The sequence below is a fragment of the Pelophylax lessonae genome (genome assembly GCF_965119305.1).
Source record: "Pelophylax lessonae genome assembly, chromosome: 5".
NCBI lineage: Eukaryota > Metazoa > Chordata > Amphibia > Anura > Ranidae > Pelophylax > Pelophylax lessonae.
This window is the reverse complement of record NC_138772.1, coordinates 228,917,028-228,936,721: the sequence shown is the minus strand read 5'-3', so window position 1 is coordinate 228,936,721 and position 19,694 is coordinate 228,917,028. Positions and strand designations below refer to the sequence as shown.

The 19,694-nt window shown below is 44.9% G+C and overlaps 1 protein-coding gene across 1 annotated transcript in view; it reads left to right on the top strand.

Annotated features, from left to right (window-relative positions):
• The window catches only part of STX17 (syntaxin 17), a 194,427-nt gene that overhangs the window by 109,690 nt on the left and 65,043 nt on the right, over window positions 1–19,694 (top strand). Inside the window, exon 4 of the mRNA XM_082259653.1 lies at window positions 9,660–9,754. Within this exon, the coding sequence (XP_082115779.1) occupies window positions 9,660–9,754 (95 nt within the window). The remainder of the gene's footprint in view (window positions 1–9,659; window positions 9,755–19,694) is intronic.

Genomic DNA, 19,694 nt, shown 5'->3' with positions numbered 1-19,694 from the left:
GCCTCTCTTAGGCGGAGACATAGTACCCGGAGGATCAGGAGAAGACGGGGAACGAGAAAAGGTGAGTAAAGTCCAGGATATCGGGTCAGGATGAGTATAACGGAGACCGGGTAGACGGAGCTCTCACCACATGCGACTTATCCCATCACGTTCCAGGCCACGCCCCGTATAACCCAATGTTTAAGAAAAATCTGTAGCTGTGTCTGTCAATGAACATCAGAGAAATGGATTTTACGGTAAGTCAAAAATCCCATTTTTAATCCCAGACCCTATATAATTTTTAAATATATTTAAAAGTATGGGTCCCAACACTAAACCTTGGGGTACACTGCTAATAACCTTAGACCATTCAGAGTAAGAATCATTAACCACTACTCCCTGAATTTGGTCTTTTAGCCAGTTTTTTTTATCCATTTACAAACTGTGCTTTTCAAGCCTGTAGACTTTACCTTACACATTAGCCATGTGCGCGGAACTTGAAAATACAAAAAAAAAAAAAAACAGTGCTAGCATCATGTAAACCCATAGAAACCAAAATATACAAAAGTCCAAATATATCTAGTATAATCGATAATAAATAGTGCTCTTGTGCTCCAATCTGACAGAGCTTGAGCTATTTTTCAAAGAAAAATGGGCAAAAACTTCAACCCCTGTAGATGTGCAAAGCTGGTAGAGATATACCCAAAAAGACTTGCAGCTGTAATTGCAACAAAAGATGGTTCTCCAAACTTTTACAAAGTCTTGACTCAGGGGGGCTGAATACGAATGGACACCACACTTTTCAGATATTTATTTGTAAAAACAATTTGAAAACCATTTATCATTTTCCTTCCACTTCACAATTATGTGCCACTTAGTGTTAGTCTAGCACATAAAATCCCAATAAAATACATTTTAGGTTTTTGTTTGTAACATGACGAAATGTGTAAAATTTCAAGGGGTATGATTACTTTTTCAAGGCTCTGTATCAACCCTGTCCTCCACATGCCGAACCCTGGCACTAGTGTGGGGCAAACGGTTATGACTGAGCATAAGTTTGGCCCGAACATCGCCTGTTTGTCCGTTTAGCAAACACCGAAATTTGCGTGGCGACATCCCGCCGAGCACCCCACAATGCACTGTGCGCTGCACAGTGCATGCTAAGCCCTGATCAGGGCACAGTGAATAGCTGGTTGTTAAGGAGCGGTCAGGGAAGCCGGCCGCAGCATCCTTAACAACGAGTGTGTCATCAGTTGTTTGCGAAGGAGGTCTTCTCGTCCAACATCAGTGCCTGACCTCACAAATGTGCTTCTGGAAGAATGGTCAATTATTCCCATAGACACACTCCTAAACCTTGTGGACAGCCTTCCCAGAAGAGTCAGTATTGAACCCTATGGACGAAAACTGGGATGCCATTAAAGTTCATGTGCATGTAAAGACAGGCGACCCAATACTTATGGTAAAATAGTATATACTGTATCTCACAAAAGTGAGTACACCACTCACATTTTTGTAAATATTTTATATCTTTTCATGTGACAGCACTGAAGAAATTACACTTTGCTACAATATAAAGTAGTGAGTGTACAGCTTGTATAACAATGTAAATTTTCTGTCCCCTCAAAAAAACTCAACACACCATTATTGTCTAAACCGCTGGCAACAAAAGTGAGTACACCCCTAAGTGAAAATGTCCAAATTGGACCCAATTAGCCATTTTCCCTCCCCAGTATAATGTGACTTGTTAGTGATACAAGGTCTCAGGTCTGAATGGGAGCAGGTGTGTTAACCTCTTACCGGCCGCCCGCCGCCTATTTACTGTGGCAGTGCGGCCCTCCTGCGCAAATACCGAAGTAGATCTACGTCGGTCGCGCGCCGGCAGCGGGGACACGGATGCATGGGGCAGGTGGCTCTGATTGCCGCCTGACACCCGCGATCATTCCCCGCTGAGAGAAAAGGACGGGCAGCTGTTGTAAACACAGTTGACCGTTCTTTACCCTGGAATGATCACAGAGCGACTGTGATCCTTCTATATAGGAACACAGGTCTCTATGATCATTCCACAAGCCACGCCCCCCCCTCAGTTAGAATCCCTCCCCTAGGCTCCCATTTATCCCCTTGATCACCCACAGTGTTAACCCCTTCCCTGCCAGTCATTATTACAGTAACAGTGCATATTTTTAGCACTGATTACTGTAGTGTCACTGGTCCTCCCAAAAGTGTCAAAAATGTCAGTTAGGGGTCCGATCTGTCCGCCGCAATGTTGCAGTTCCGCTAAAAATCGCAGATCGCCGCCATTACTAGTAAAGAAAAAAAAACAATAAAAATTACAAATCTTTCCCGTAGTTAGTAGACGTGATAACTTTTGCGAAAACCAATCAAAATATGCTTATTGTGATTTTTTTTTTTTTTACCAAAAATATGTAGCAGAAAACAAATTGACCTAAAATTTTTTTTTTTTTTTTTTTTTCTTGAGAATGTTCTATAGCAGAAAGTGAAAAATATTGTTTTTTTTTCAGAATTGTCGCTCTTTTTTTGTTTATAGCGCAAAAAATAAAAATCGCACAGGTGATCAAATACCACCAAAAGAAAGCTCTATTTGTGGGGAAAAAGGACATCAATTTTATTAGGGTACAGCATCCCATGATCGCGCAATTGTCCATTAAAGTAATGCAGTGCTGAATCGCTAAATATGGCCTGGTCATTAAGCGGGAAAATCTTCCGGTCCAGAAATGGTTAAATTTGGTTTTCTCGCGCTCTCATACTGGTCACTGGAAGTTCAACATGGCACCTCATGGCAAAGAAGTCTCTGAGGATCTGAAAAAAAGAATTGTTGCTCTACATAACGATGGCCTAGGCTATAAGAAGATTGCCAAGACCCTGAAACTGAACTGCAGCATGGTGGCCAAGACCATTCAGCGGTTTAACAGGACAGGTTGCACTCAGAACAGGCCTTGCCATGGTCGACCAAAGAAGTTGAGTGCACATGCTCAGCATCATATCCAAAAGTTGTCTTTGGGAAATAGACCTATGAGTGCTGCCAGCATTGCTGCAGAGTTTGAAGGGGTGGGGTTGGGGGGTAAGCCTGTCAGTGCTCAGACCATACGCTGTGCACTGCATCAAATTGGTCTGCATGGCTGTTGTCCCAGAAGGAAGCCTCTTCTAAAGATGGTGCACAAGTAAGCCCGCAAACAGTTTGCTGAAGACAAGCAGACTAAGGACATGGATTACTGGAACCATGTCCTGTGGTCTGATGAGACCAAGATAAACTTATTTGGTTCAGATGTTGTCGGGTTTGTGTGGCGCCAACCAGATGAGGAGTACAAAGACAAGTATGTCTTGCCTACAGTCAAGCATGGTGGTCGGAGTGTCGTGGTCTGGGGCTTCAGAAGTGCTGCTGGCACTGGTGAGCTGCAGTTTGAGGGAACCATGAATGTCAACATGTACTGTAACATACTGAAGTAAAGCATGATCTCCTCCCTTCGGTGCCTGAGCAGCAGGGCAGTATTCCAACATAACGACCCCAAACACATCTCCAAGATGACCACTGCCTTGCTAAAGAAGCTAAGGGTAAAAGTGATCGACTGGCCAAGCATTTCTGTAGACCTAAACCCTATTGAGCATCAGTGGGACATACTCAAACAGATGGCTTAGGAGTGCAAGGTTTCGAACATCCCCCAGCTCCATGATGTCATCTTGGAGGATTGGAAGAGAACTCCAGTGACAACCTGTAAAGCTCTGGTGAACTCCATGACCATGAGGGTTAAGGCAGTGCTGGAAAATAATGGTGGCCACACAAAATATTGACACTTTGGGCCCAATTTGGAAACTTTTCACTTAGGTGTGTATTTACTTTTGTTGCCAGCGGTTTAGACATTAATGGCTGTGTGTCACGTTATTTGGAGGGGACAGCAAATTTACACTGTTATACAAGCTGTACACTAACTACTTTATATTGTAGAAAAGTGTAATTTCTTCAGTGTTTTCACATGAAAACATTTAATAAAATACTTACAAAAATGTAAGTAGTGTACTGACTTTTGTAAGATACAGTTTGTAATTTTTGTACTATACAGTATTTAATAAAATAAGTTAATCCGCCTGGTCCATTGGAGGTAACTACTTTCATGTTGGACTTCCCTTAGTCCAGTTTTTCTTTAGATTCAGTTATGCTAGTTAGGCAGACCGCACCAAAGCATATGGTGAGTCGGCAATTGTGTATAAATGGTTCATGGTTTTGCTCCCATTTTTATCTGTATTTTAGTTGATACTCAAACTGAGGACATTGTCCTTCTTTGTGTCCTGCTCCACACGCCCCAAAAAAATTGTTTCTATTGGCTGGACATGGTCAGGTCAAAGCTGTCAGAGTTATCTCACAGCCACGGCCTCTTTTTTTTTTTTTTGTATTGCTGACAGGGTTTCATAAAGCACACTCTGCTTCTAAGTCCAATATTGCAAGGTGAATAGGACAACTCCTTGTGAGGGCTTATGCTGTCAAAGGTAAGGGACTGTACCTCCAGTACCTGTATATGCTCACTCATCCAGATCAGTTGGGGTTTCTTGAGTTTTCTAACATTAATCACCTGCTTGTCCAGCTTTATAATTCTGCCGCCTGGTTTTTGGGTTCATACTTTCTCCAGGTTTTACCAGGTGAACGTCCAGATCCCCGTGGATGCAGCATATGGCCGCAAGGTTTTTTCAGCTGCACGCTGATTTGGGCCTTTGATCTTTTGTGTGTTTTTATTAGGCCTTTTTGCATTGTTCTACCTGCCTTGTTATTGCCCACCCCTCTGTTTCATTGCTCAGGGATGTCCCGGGGTCTATGAATATCCAGCCTATGTCCTGTGCTGTGGATTAGGATGAAAGGAATTTAGATTTATCTGTAAATTTAATATCTTGGAATACTGTACAGGACACAGGACACCCTCTCCTCTTTATTACTCTGTATTACTTCATTTCTTGCCCCTAGTCATATAGTAATATACCTAGGGGGAGTGCTAGTGTCCAATTGCCTGGGGGGAGTGCTAGTGTCCAATTGCCTGAAGGTAACAGCCTATAGCAATGATGGCAAACGTTGGCACCCCAGATGTTTTGGAACTACATTTCCCATGATGCTCATGCACTCTGCAGTGTAGTGGAGCATCATGGGAAATGTAGTTCCAAAACATCTGGGGTGCCAAGGTTCGCCATCACTGGCCTATAGCCTAGGGTCTATGATTATCAAGCTTGTTGACCTTGATACACAGGGGGTTGTTTCAGACCATAATGCTGCAGTGTGTATCACCCTTTATTCAGAGAAACAGCCTGCCGTTCCAAGCCATGTGTCTTTTAGAGCTCCTACAGCTGCAAAGACCTTTCCGCTTCACCTGCTATTTGAGTCATTCTTGTATGTAGGCTTGAAACACCCTGAAGGATCTTGGTCCCCACGTGGATGTATGGCAGACTATTTTCCCATTGAGGCTTGTAAACCAGTGTTCTATACCCAACTTAGATGTACCATTTATCCACATTAACCGAAGTACCACTAAAAGGGATGATGGGGTAGCTACCTTTCTGGACTTTACTGACAAACAGTTGCATTTTCTACTTAAATCCCAGCTAAAATCAACTAGTTTGGCCTTCCACCCTATGTTGGCAGTAACATTGATCTTGCACATCATGTTAGAATGCGTAAAAAAAAACCTTTAAAGAGGATTCCTCATTTTTTAGAGCAGCTATAGCTAAAGCCTGGAGCATTATGCTTTTGTTATGACAGCTTGTTACAAGCCTTGAAATGTGTAGCTCACATGGGACGGATGTCTGTACAAATGCGTAGGACACTCTGGCTACGTGGATGGAACATTGATGAGCTATCCAATGAATATTTGGTTTGCCTATCCTTTGAGGGATGTCACCTCTTTGGACCTACTCTTGGCACTGTCATTTAGTAGTTCCACCAGAGGCTAGAAGCAAGAGTGTGACCTTGCCTCAGCAGGAGGAGATCTGTGAAAAGGTAGGAGGAATTATACCTCTTTTATATTCATAGTAAATATTCATAGGTCTTCAGAGCCTAAATGCAACACAGGTCATAGGGCCCGAAGCTAAAAGTCAGTGAAACCCTACAAGTGGGGGCTGTGTTTACAGATGTTACACTTAACCCTTTGTTCGCCCCTGATGTTAAATCCTTCCTTGCCAGTGTCATTAGTACAGTAACAGTGCATTTTATTTTAGCACTGACCACTGTATTAGTGTCACTGGTCCCCAAAAAGTGTTAAGTGTCCGTTAGATGTCCGATTTGTCCACCGCAGGCTAAAAATCGCGGATTGCCGCCATTACTATTGAAAACTAAAAATAAAAAAATTGCATAGTCTGTAGACGCTATAACTTTTGCGCAAACCAATTAATATACACTTACTGGGATTTGTTTACCGAAAATATGTAGCAGAATATATATTGGCCTAAATTGATGAAACTTGATTCTTTACATTTTTTTTTTTCATTGGCTGTTTTATAGCAGAAAGTAAAAAATATTTTTTTTTGTTTATAGCGCAAAAAATAAAATATGCAGAGGTGATCAAAAGAAAGCTCTATTTATGGGGAAAAAAGGACATAACCTTTATGTGGGTACAGCTTCACACAACCGCACAATTGTCAGTTAAAGTAACGCAGTGCCGTAACACAAAAAATGGCCTGGTCATTAAGGGGGTAAAACCTTCCGATCCAGCAGTGGTTAAAAGGTCATCTGGAAACAGTTATACTTAGATACACAGTTTGTAAGGTTGAAAAAAGACGCATGTGATTTTTTATTCTCTAACAATAGCCCTGTATATTCTGCTTCCTGAGAAAGACATGTAAAGGTTTTTAGAAGTTTGTCGACACTCTTAGCTACTTCTTGGCGGAGGTATTTCTACAATTTTACTGCTCTAACAGTAAAGAACCCTTTCCGCAATTTAAGGTTCTCCTTTCTTCTAACCTCAAATCGTGGCCACATGTCCTCTTCAGGGACCTTAGCGTAAAAGGTTTATCTCCCTAACTAGAGTCACCTTTGATATGTTATATTCATATCTCCTCTTACGTGCCTCTTCTTCAGAGTGAATAACTATAATCTGTGTAATTGAACTCTATACCTGAGGATCTCTATCACCCTCATTAATTTTTTTGCCCTTTGCTGAACACTTTCTAATTCAATAAGGTCACATTTTCTGCTGCTCGCTTTCCTAACGAGGACCTGACAACTCCGTGTATTTCGGAGGCACCTGTTATTTTTCAAAGCTCTATATTTTTTTAAAGGCTCTTATCTTGCTTTTACCTGGCCCTTGGGGTCCTATTTCATTCACTGATACCAACAATGGGCCATAATCCCCCCCCCCCCCGACACCAATGAAGGGGGCACATTTCCTTCCAATGACAGCAATGATGGTGCCCCGTGACAACAGTGGGGCACCATTCATCCCACTTACACCAATAATTAAGCACAATTACTCTCACTAAAACAAACAATGGGGCATAGTCTTTCCCACTGACGTTGGGACTGTTTCTACTCCTACTGGGTACAGTCCGGCCCTCCTAAAGTCTGAAGGACAGTAAACTGGCCTTTTGTTTAGAAAGTTTGGAGACCCCTGCTCTAGACCCTATGTCCAGCCTAGTTCCTTTTTCTGGTATTCCCATGAGTAGTTCACTTAGATTACCTTTTTTGAAAGGAAGGTTACCTTTCTGTATCCTTGCAATCAGAACTCATTTGACTCATTTGAAGCCTGTGAAAGTAAATTTAAAAAAATGTATGTGCCCTGTACTAAGGCTAGACTTGCCTCTAGGCCACATAGGTTATGGCCAAGGGCACCACAGTCACTGGGGATGCCACAGAGCAAGCAGTTTCAAGCTCTCTGCACATGCTTCCAACAATAATATACTGTAGACCAATGCACACTGTCCACTGTTTTGCATGTTACCTACAGCAGAATACTGCTCTTTTTTACATTTGTCGTTGCACAGTATTCTAAGCCCAGTAAAAAAAGTAACTGTTTATGTAAAACCCCAGCAGCAGGTTGTTGCTTTAGGTGCTTGTGTTAGAATGGTACTGAGCACTATACAAATAACTAAACAAAGGCCTTGTGTATGCTAATAAAATTATGTGCAAAATATTTTGGTATTGTTGAGTAAACCAAAGCATACTATAGCATCAGTATTTGGCCTGGTCACAAATGTTTGAATACCTTTGGTCATGAAGGGGTTCAAGAATTTTTTTTTATTACTGTTATATTGTAATTTTGCGGAAATCCCTACAAAGTGAGTTAGACATTTGTCCTGTCATAGTTTAGATCGTAATCACGTGTTTGGAAACCTCTGAGATTGCTTCCCTATCTTTAGTGGGTCTTAGGCTATCAGTACACAGCAATCACAGCAACACAGTCACCACTTACTTTCTTTCACCATATTGCGCTTCATTTTTATATGGGGATGTGTGTGGTGCGTTTGGCAGGACCGCGGGGATTACCACCACAGCTCCCGGGAAAGGCACATGCGATGCCCTGCATCCACAGGACCGCACAATGCCAATGAGTCACCTTGTAAGTAACAATAGGGTTGGTCAACTATTTCCTCCCTTTTAATTTGAATGTATGCGATTTTAGTCGACCAATAGATTATTGAAACATTTTATACTTTTTACAGAGTTTTTGGCATCCGCTGCTGAAGAGTGGTATTAAACCACAAAACGTGTAGAGCTACAAGGATGTCATCAATTTTTCAACCATACAGGACTCCATCGCTACTTAATCATTTTTTAACGTCTACTTACCTTTTGTACGTTTATTGTATTTTTGTGTATTTTTTTTATATACACACGATACAAACTAGGTCCATGACTGCTGCAGCAAGTTGATGATTCAGCATTCATTGCCATGGTGTACCCTGCAGACTATCTATACTATGACAACAATGGAATAATTATGGACTATGTGGCATATACGGAGTGCCTTCAGTCCCTATACTCTTGATATATACATATAATCGTTGTACTTGCACATATATCAGACTGACCCAAGTGTTTTGATTGTGTTGATTATAAAGGAATTGACATTTCACATGTTGTACTTTGTTAATTGCTGGTGTATAGCAACAAAATGGTTCTATTGTTCATATTTCCCAGCGTTCTGGTTTCCACTTCATCTAAAGTCCCAATCCTTTCCTCCATTTAGGCTATCAGTAAGAAGCAGGATTGAAAGTCCCAATGCACACAAAGGGGTAATTTACTAAAACTGGTGCACACAGAATCTCATGTAGCTGTGGATAGTAACCAATCCGCTTCTAACTTCAGCTTGTTCAATTAAGCTTTGACAAAACCTAGAAGCTGATTGGTTACTATGCAGAGCTGCACCAGATTCTGTGTGCGCCAGTATTAACAAATCTTACACATAGTGTCAGCTCTCATAGCGGTGGTGTTTATAAAAATATTTCTTAGAATGTGGCAATGTTTATATACAGATTGTGAGCAGAAATGGGTTAGTGTCTGTTTTTTCGTTTTTACTCATATCTTGAATGTTGTTAGCAAGTAAGGAAACCCTTTTAATTTTTCAAGTCCAGGAAGAACAGAACTGGTACATGGGTAAAAGTACTCTAGTTGCCACAGGGAAGGGCTGTAGCAGTTTTAGTGTTTCCTTGGTTTTGGTGTTCACTTTCTAAATTGTTTACTTTTTCTGTAGGTTCTTGTGTAAAAGATTCTGAGAGCCAAATTGATGCACAGTTCTTAGAAATTCAAGGTCAGATTGCCTCAGAATCCTGGAATTCGCTGCAAAAGGTACACATTCAATGCATTACCTTTTGTATTTTGTTAAAGTATAACTAAATGCAAAAGTTTTTTTTTTTTTTTTTGTTTAGGATAGAGTGGAGAGGGATAAGGACACGTGTCTTTTTTTTTTTTTTTTTTTTGCTGTCTGTGCCCCTGTTAATGAGATTCTCATTCTCAATTTGTCCTGTTTACATTTACTTTATTATTGAAAATGAAAGTAAAAGAAAATGCCAAATTTTGGGTTGTCCCCAGAAAAGTAATAGATAGGAAATCTTCCAATTGGGACACTAGTTCTGATGACCAGAAATCCTCAAGCAATTCCCTCAATTTGCAGGGATTTCCTCTTACTTTCTGTTTAGGCCATGGAACAGGAAGTGAAGGGAAATCTCCCGAATGGGACACAGATGGCGAAAAAAAAATATGACAGGGGTTGTAACTAGTGATCGACCGATATAGTTTTTTTTTTTTTTATACCAAGAAAATACTTTATTAAACTTTGTGCAAAGAAAACAAATCCAAGTCAGAGTCCAGGGCAGGCACGCCCCCCAAAATACATACAACAAACAAATGTGATAAACATCCTGCATACAGTCAGTAACCAAACAAAATAGGAGAAAATACAGCACTCCTGGCACCCAAGCAGGCAACCCACAGTAACCTTCATATAAACAAGAGACATTCCCGCCCCCCACATACTATCAAGTTGCATACCCCACAAAAGTGTCAAAGATTACACTCACAGCCCACCAGCTACCAGTCTTTCCAGCACCAGATCCACCGGCGCTAAGCCAGGCACTGCCAGCCAGGGAGTCCACAGCTTCTCAAACTTGCCCGGGCTACCCCTGTGTTGATAAATGTATTTCTCCAATCTAATCACCTCCCCCATCTAGACAATACATTCCTTAATAGAAGGAGGACTCGGGGAGATCCAGTGCCTCAAGATTAGTTTCCTGGCCTGAAACAAGGCCCTCAGAATTACCTGTTTGGTAATCTCAGGGATCTGGACCTCGCCCATAATTCCCAACAGGCACAGCTTAGGATCCTCTGACAGTGTGATCCCAAAAGCCCCCGACAGAGTGTCGAACACCCCCTTGCAGTATACGTGGAGTTTCGGACACCGCCACAGAAGATGCGCTTAATCCCCATGGTCCCTCATGCACCTGGTACAGAGAGGTGTGTCCCGCCTACCCATCCTATGCAGCCGTGCCGGGTGTAGTGGGACCTGTGAAGTATATAGAGCTGAGACAACCTCTGTGCTACATTGAAAGAGCTTAGCTGAACCGCCTGAAGGGCCTCCTCCCACTGCTCATCCTCAAAGGAGCTAACATCATTTTCCCAGTAGGCTGCCATGCGCAGGGGGGTGCTGTTACAAAAAGGAACACAATAGTAAGGAATAGCAGTGTGATATGAATCCCTAAAGGGAACCCACCTCGGACATAAAGTGAAACACAGGGGCTGGGGACTGTATCCACTGATCCTCCCGCCATGAGAAGGGCAGTGGACTCCCCCCCCCCCCCCACACCACACCCCATAGCCCGGGCTACATGCTGTAAATGGTAAGCCAAATAATACAGCCATGGATTTGGGAGTGCTAGACCCCCAAAGTCCTTAGGTCGCTGAAGGTGTTCCAGCTTAAACCTGGGGTTTTTAGACAACCACAGAAGAGACCTAAAAATGGAGTTGACAATATGGAACACCCTCAGAGTAATGACCACCGGAGAGTTATGGAGGACATATAACAATTGCAGCATAAGAATCATTTTAATCAGGTTGGCCCTACCCACTAAAGACAAGCGGAACCGGGACCAGACTTTCACCTTCTCCCGAAATCTAAATAGCAGGGGCGTTATGTTAAGGCTAGCAAAATCTAACGGTTTAGGGGTGACCTGTATACCAGAAAAACGGAATTCACTAGAAATGGGAATTCCCGCAGCTGACAAGGACTGGCCACCAGGTGCCACATCCAGAAACATCAGAGAGGACTTAGTCCAGTTAATAAGGAGGCCAGAGTAGGAACCAAAGTCCGTAATAACAGACATTGCTTCCGAAAGGGACTGGGACGTGTCGCCCAGTGAAAGCATGGTGTCATCCGCGTATAGCATGATTTCTTCCTCCAAGGCGCCGTATTTAAAGCCCACAATTTTCTGGTTAGATCTAATAATTGCAGCACGGGGCTCTATAGCTAGTGAGAATAACAACGGGGACAAAGGACAGCCCTGCCTAGTGCCCCGGTGGAGCGAAAAGGAGAGGGGACATGCGCCCATTCTCCCGGATTGGCGCCACAGGGGAATAATAAAGAAACTGAACCCAGGAGAAGAATTCCTACCCAAACCCAAATTTATGCATAACAGCCCCACTCCACGCTATCAAATGCTTTCTGCGCATCTAAGGATAACAAAGCTCTATTGCCACCATTATCCACCGGAGATTGCAGGTTCAGGAAAAGCCTGCGAAAGTTAATAGAAGTCGACTTCTGAGGCATAAACCCTGACTGGTCCGAATGGATGACGGAGGCAATAACCTGATTAAGTCTCAATGCCAGATCCTTCGCTAGGATTTTATTGTCACTTTACAGAAGGGATATACGGTAGGTCTGTAAGAACCCGGATCCAGTCTATCCTTACCTGGCTTTATTAGGAGAATAATGTTAGCTTTGCACATTGAAGGGGGCAGCCGCATGTTCTGTTTCGCCTCCATAAATACCTCCAGAAGATGCAACACCGTTTCCTCCACATATGTCTTATACACTTCAATTGGGATCCCATCCTCGCCCGGGGCTTTAGTATTAGGAAAGAGGGAAGTGGCATGGTGCAATTCCTCCAGAGTCAGGGGGGCATCAAGAAGGCCCCTCTCTGACTCAGACAGGGACAACAGTGGGATGGCCTCCACATATTCCAAGAGATCCATCATAGAGTGGGTCTGCCGCGACTGATATAAAGACGAGTAGTACGACACCAGAACATCCATGACTCTTATCAGGAGTATTCGCTAAACGACCCTCACTCCCCCTTAGGGCCCCAATCGAGGGGGAAGTCTGATGGGAATGAGCTATTTTAGCCAGGAGGCGTCCAGTACACTCCCCCTCCTCATAAAATGGTAAAAGATTGAAAAATCGTTTCCTCTCAGCCCCAGAGGTGTTGATGCGCAAGAGGGCTTCCTGCGCCGCAAACCAGCCCTCCCGCTTGGCCTCCGAGGGGTCCACAATAAAACGAGCCTCCAGGCAGAAAAACCAACTCCTCAGCCTGTACCCCTGAGCGGCCGTTTTCCTCTTAATGGATTGAACCTCAGCTATAAACAGACCCCTCATGTAGGCCTTGAACGCCTCCCATTTAATTCCAAGCTCCCCTTCACCAGCATGTACCTGCCAGTACTCCAACAACTTAGTCTTGATGTCATTGTCGGAGGGAAACCGGTTCAGCCAAAAGGCTTTCAGCTTCCAGGGAGCTTTCCGCAAGGTAGCACTGGGCCGCACCTCCAGGTATAAGACCAGGGGGGAGTGGTCAGACACACCCCTCGGATCATACCTAATACTAGAGACATATCTGAGCGCGGCCTTGGAGCAGAGGCACAGGTCTATACGGGATCGCGACATATGAGTTTTGGAAAAGCATGAAAAAACCTTTTCATCGGGGTGTCTGAGTCGCCATGGGTCCACCCATCCCAATTCCTCGGCCAGTTTAGCCAGGGTCGTACGACCTGAGCCCCCTCCCCCCCGCCACGGCAGAGTGTCTATCAAGAGTCCTGTCACATACACAATTAAAATCACCAATAATATATACAGGAACCTCAGGGTGCTTTATCAAGTATGCCACCAGCTCCCGAAGGATCCCACTATGGCTGGAATGTAATTAATACAATAAGGGGCCCACAAGCAGATGACAATGCAGGCCTCGTTGCATATATACTAGGGTGTGCAGAAGTGTGGAGACTAAATTCACCGATGCAGGTATAGTATCCAGGGCAAGCCCCGGTTGGACTCATATAAGTGGCCAACAGGGCCATTAAATGAAACAGGCAATATAAGAACTGGGGTGCCGGTGGGCATGTTCCCCGGGCTGCAAAGCAAACCATCACTCAAAAGGCCCAGCCCACCCAGCACCAAAACAAACAGGGCTGGAGAACTCTCCAGATGAAACAGCACCCCACTACTTAGGACTACTGAACCCAACAGATACAGAGTAGGGGCAGAGAGGTAGCAACAGTTAAGGGGGTAAATTGGAACAGTTAGATGAACCAAAGGTCCGCGGTATGGTCAGATCCCTTGAGCTCTAAATCAGCAAGAATGATTGGACATTCCCATCAGGTCTCCACAGCGGTATAAACAGGGGGATAATAGTACACCACTTTGACCCCTCAACAGCCAACAGGAGGGACACCTGCCTCAATCACCTCCCTCCAGTGGAGGCGGGCGAGGACGTAGAACGTGGTCAACATAGCATATGAGGCCTGCAGTTGCCGCAGGCGTTGTTTAACTGCAGAGAATTTCACCCTGTTTTTTTGGACGTCAGCTGAGAAATCAGGGTAGAAAGAGACTCTCACTCTATTAAACTGGACATCATGGTGTTCCCTGGCCAGCCGCAGTATAGTCTCTATCATTGTAGTTAAGCAGGCATGCAAGCATGGTGCGTGGAGGGCGGCCGGGCTGGAGGGGACGAGGGGGGCCCTGTGGGCCCTCTCAACGGCATAAAGAGGGGAAAAGGCATTTTTGACAAAAATGTCTGTCAGCCAGAGTTCAACAAAGCCCGTGGGATCTCTACCCTCCACCTTTTTTGGGAGATCCACGATCCTGACATTGTTTCGCCGAAGGCGATTCTCCATGTCTTCAGCCCGGCGCTTCCAGGGCCCTGGTCAGCCGAGCAGTGTCCTGAAAGTCCCTGGTCGAGGGGGGCAACTGATCTTCCAGCTCACTAATCCTGCCTTCAGCTGCAGTAGTGTGCTCTCTAACCTTCTGAAGGTCCTGACAGATCAATAACACAGCTTCGGTCAGGCTGCCAAATTGTACTTGCAAATGGTGAACAGAAGCATTGCATTTCTGGATAGCCCGGAATATATATATGTCATGACATCACTTCAGGGTTTTTTACATGGAGACCCAGGTCTTCTCTTCAGCGGCGGTGGAGGTAGGATGCCCGGGTCTTCCGTCCCACCGCGAAAGGCGGCGGGAGAGGGGGGACGTCCCCTCCCACTCCTTGTAATGACAGCCGAGCAGCTTTTCAGCCGCATCGGTTGTCGTTGCAAGTCAGCCGACCATCGGCTTTGGACACTGGTACCGGGGTGATGCCTCTAGCTGCAGGCATCACCCCGGTACATGCACTTTCCCTAAATATTGGCAATATCAGTAACCTCAGGGGCCGATTCCGATATATCGGGGAAAGTGCATGTCGGCCCCCGATATATAGGTGTTGCCGATAATTGGTCGATCCCTAGTTGTAACCCTCCCCTACTCTGTCCAAAAAAAAAAAAGTAGCTCTACTTTTAAAACGACCATTTAAAAAAAAACATATTTACATTTTTTTATCAAAATGACATAGTTAAAAGTACATGGTGGGACAAAAATAAACACAGCACCCAAGGAAAACGCATGGAGGGTGTGGAATGTCAACAAAAGGCATATAATGATATGATACCCAGGCATTGTTAAATTGTTAACCTCATTGACATATACAGAAAGAGAGGATTCATTGAACACATTTCAAGGCCCAGAAAATGTAGGTATCTGCTGACCAGGGTACTCAAAAAAGAGAGAGGGAAAAAAAGGGGGGGGGACTGTTGGGGGGATTGCAGTCTGAGTTCTTCCATGATGAACAGAAATTAAGGCGCTTCTAAGTGCAGCAACACCAGTATTTGTTGATATAATGCGGTTAAAAACGCTCACAGGAATGTGATGTCAAGCAAGCTCGTAATCCCACACAGACAAAGCGGCAGGTCTGCTGTCACTGCCCTCCTAGATCCTCAAGATGGCCACCTGGTTTTCGAGACCAGCCTGGAACGCACATACCAGAAGTGACGTCAGAGGGGGCGGTTACATGTTTCGAAGCGCGTGCAACAGCTCCGCTGCTCGGGTCTTCACAAGATTGTTGGCCCCGTGCTGGCATTGCTTGAGTCAGCCGGGGATCGCAGTACTGGGGTACGTGGACGATCTTCTTCTGCGAGCGGTGTCTCCGACTGCTCTGATGGACAACTGGAGATTGCTCTGCGAACTCTGAGGGAGTTCTGTTGGATTCTGAACCTTCAGGAGTCTGCTTTGGTTCTGTCCATAAAAACTGGACTATCTGGGCCTGACACTGGACTCGGCCTCAGCCAGAGTGTTTCTTCCTCAGAAAAAACTCCAGACATTGCAGGAGACAATTCAGCTTCTGTTGTTCATCAGATGGTCATCCCTCTGGGCTTGCATGTTGGTGCTGGGCCTGATGGTGTCTACACTTGAGGGGGTCTGTTTGCACAGTTCCACACAAGATCTCTGCTAAAGAGATTCTGGTGAAATGGGACAAGGATCCACGGTCTCTAGAGGTGGCTTCGTTCTCTCGCACTTCTCCCCCTGTACTGGACGATTGTCACCACAGATGCCAGCCTGTCCGGGTGGGAGGCGTCCTCAGCACACATGTGCTCAGGGAGGGGGTCTGGACTGTGGCAGAGTCCAGACTGCTGATTAATGTTCTGGAACTCTGAGTGATCAGCCTTTGTCTGGCTCATTGGACAATTCGTCTTCAGGGGTGTCTGGTACTAATTAATTTGGACAATGCCACGGCCGTGGTCTATGTCAATCACCATGGGGGCACAAGTAATGTCCTGGCGGCTCTGTAAGTAGCCGGCATTCTAAGGTGGGCTGACCGATCCGTTCCAACCCTCTCAAATTTGCCACGACTCCTGTGCAGTATCAAAGCAGAAGGGATTCCGTCCAGACTGACCTCACCGGCATTCTAAGGTGGGCTGACCGATCAAATTTGCCACGACTCCTGTGCAGGATCAAAGCAGAAGGGATTCAGTCCAGACTGACCTCACCGGCATTCTAAGGTGGGCTGACCGATCCGTTCCAACCCTCTCAAATTTGCCACGACTCCTGTGCAGGATCAAAGCAGAAGGGATTCCGTCCAGACTGACCTCACCGGTCTTGGTTCGCCGATCAGGTACAGCTGGTTGTTGATGCTCTTTGGGGGCTTCCTCTCAGGGAGGATCGGCTGTCCCAAGGACCGATCTTCCATCCTACTTTACAGTCGCTGGCTTTGACTGCTTGGCTGTTAAACGCCAAGTGCTGAAGGATGGAGGTTTGTCTAAGTTGGTGATTCCTATGCTGTTGAAGGCTAGGAAATCTACTTCTAGGAAGATCTACCATTGTACGTGGAAGACGTACATTGCGTGGTGTGAGTCTCATGGGGTTCATTCTCGGTTGGTCGGATCTTAACCTTCCGTTAACGGGGGGTTGAACAGAAATTGGCCTTGAGTACCATCAAGGGCCAGGTATCGGCTTTGGCGGTCTTTTTCCAGTGACCTTTCTTCAGGGTTTCTGACATTTGGTTCTTTCAGTGCGGGTTCAGTTGCCGCCCTGGAATCTTAATGTGGTGCTTTCAGCTCTACGGAAGCCTTCCTTTGAAAATATTCAGGAGGTTCCCTGCTTATGCTGCCCCAGAAGGTGGTCTTTTTGGTGGCTATCACCTCTGCGCGCAGGGTGTTGGAACTGGCAGCGTTATCCTGTCCACCTTATTGATGATTCACAAGGATAAGGTGGTGCTTCGCTCCTGTGTGTCATTCCTTCCTATGGTGGTCTCTGACTTTCATTTGAATAAAGACATTGTGTTGCCTTCCCTGTGTCGGCCAAAGGAAATTACCTTGCATGCCTTGGATGTGGTCTGGGCAATTAGGGTGTACCCTGCAGCTACGGAGTCTTTTAGGAAGTCAGACTCTTTTATTTGTGTTCACGGACGGACTTCACAAAGGGTTGTCTGCTTCTTCTGTGACCATTTCCAAATGGATCAGACAGACGGTGGTTCAGGCCTATTGCATCAGGGGTCAGGTTCCACCTTTCCCTGTCAATGAGCACTCTATTAGTGCGCTTAGTGTCTCCTGTGTCTCAGTGACGCAGGTTTGCAAGTCGGCCACCTGGTCGTCAGTGCACACTTTTACAAAATTTTTATAAAGTGGATGTGTTGGCATCTGTAGATGCTTCTTTTGGCCGCAATGTTTTGCTGGCTGCTGTTAAGAGGACTGGTCCTCTTTGAGGATATATTGTTTTTTTCAGCTTCATTTGTTTATGGTTGAGCTTCATGTTATTTGGTTGGCTGTAGTTAGCTTTGGAAATTTTTTTCTGCTTTTTTCCTACCCCTCATGTTTAACACTGCCTTGGGACGTCCCAATGGTTAAGAAGAATCAGGAGCTGTGTCCATCAATGAACAAAAGAAAAATGGGATTTTTGACTTGCTGTAAAATCTATTTCTCTAAAGTTAATTGACGGATACAGCGCCCACCCCTCTGTGGAGTTGGCTTTCTTCTGACACTGCTTGTAATATAACTCAGTGCCTATAGCTGAGAGTGGGTGTATACCCCCTGGGACTGCCCATAGGCATAGTTGAGCTTTTTCCTGCCTAGTGTCCTACTCCTGTAAGAGGCAGTATAACCCAATGGTTAAGAAGAATCAGGAGCTTTGTCCGTCAATGAACATCAGAGAATCAGAGAAATGGATTTTATGGTAAGTCAAAAATCCCATTATCATGTTATTATTTATGGTATTAAGGTTTGAACAAATTCACAGATACAGATTTAGCCACTCTGGATGGTGGTCTGAGGAGGCCTGTAATGCTACAGAGTGCTCTGAACGGTGGTCTAGGGAGGCCTGTAATGCTGCAGAGTGCTGGATGGTGGTCTCAGGTCTGAGGGATGGCCTGTAATGCACAGTGCTCTGGATGCCACCATGACGGTGGTCACTTGTCAGAGGAGGCCTGTAATGTTGCACAGTGCTGGATGGTATTCCCAGGTCTAAGGGATGGCCTGTAATGCACAGTGCTGCTCTGGTCTCTGGCAGTCGTCAAGGATTGTGCACACAGTCGCTTCAACTCACTTGTTTGATGAGAGCGTAAGCAGGTGAAGCTCAGTGAAAACTGGAAGTTAGTAAATGTGCCTGCCTCACATTTTTGTCCCGTTTGGTTCGTTAACGAAAACGGGTTTGATTTTTGTCATAGTTTTCGTCAGCGGACGAAAATGTGCTGTACTTTTTGTTTAGTTTTTGTCAATGTAAAAATGCCACTGATGAAAACTTTGACGAACACCTTTTCGTTGACAAAATTAACACTGGTCCCCATGTAGCAAATGTGGTAGTGAGCCCACTTAAATGTGAAGTGAGGCCTCAGTGCATCAACAGTGGCCTATGAGAGATTAATGTTTAAAGCCTTGAAATTTTAAAATGTATTTTGAAGTTAGATAACTCACTATACTTCCAAAATCTTCCATGAAATTCAGGAGGGAGGTGAGAGGCTGGGTGATGAAGAAAAACAGGTCGTCTGCATAACCTGCGACTTTGTGCTCCTCCTGAGATATTTGTAGACTGGAGATGTTTGAGTTTGCCCTGACATGGCATAGGAGGGGTTGCAATGTGAGGATACAAACGATGGGGGAAAGGGGACATCCTTGCCTGGTCTGTTATCCAGCATGACCTCCATGTCCCTGTGGTATTTACTTTAGCCTCTCTATCGGGTATGAAGCCCACCATATTAGGGAGGATCAATCATTGTATTCAAGGCCAATTTCTCATGTTAGCGCTCTTTAATGTGTGCCTCAAGAAAGTCTATATCTGCTTTACAACTTGCAGAGTTCTCTGAGTTCACTGTCAGTCATCCGCACTTTAGTGGGTAGGAACAAGAGGTTTGATGTGTCTAAAAGAGCTTGGGCAGCCAGCGGGCTAGGAGTCGAAATGGCACTGTAGGCAGCATGGGTGGAGGGAGAGAGCAGCACATCCCTA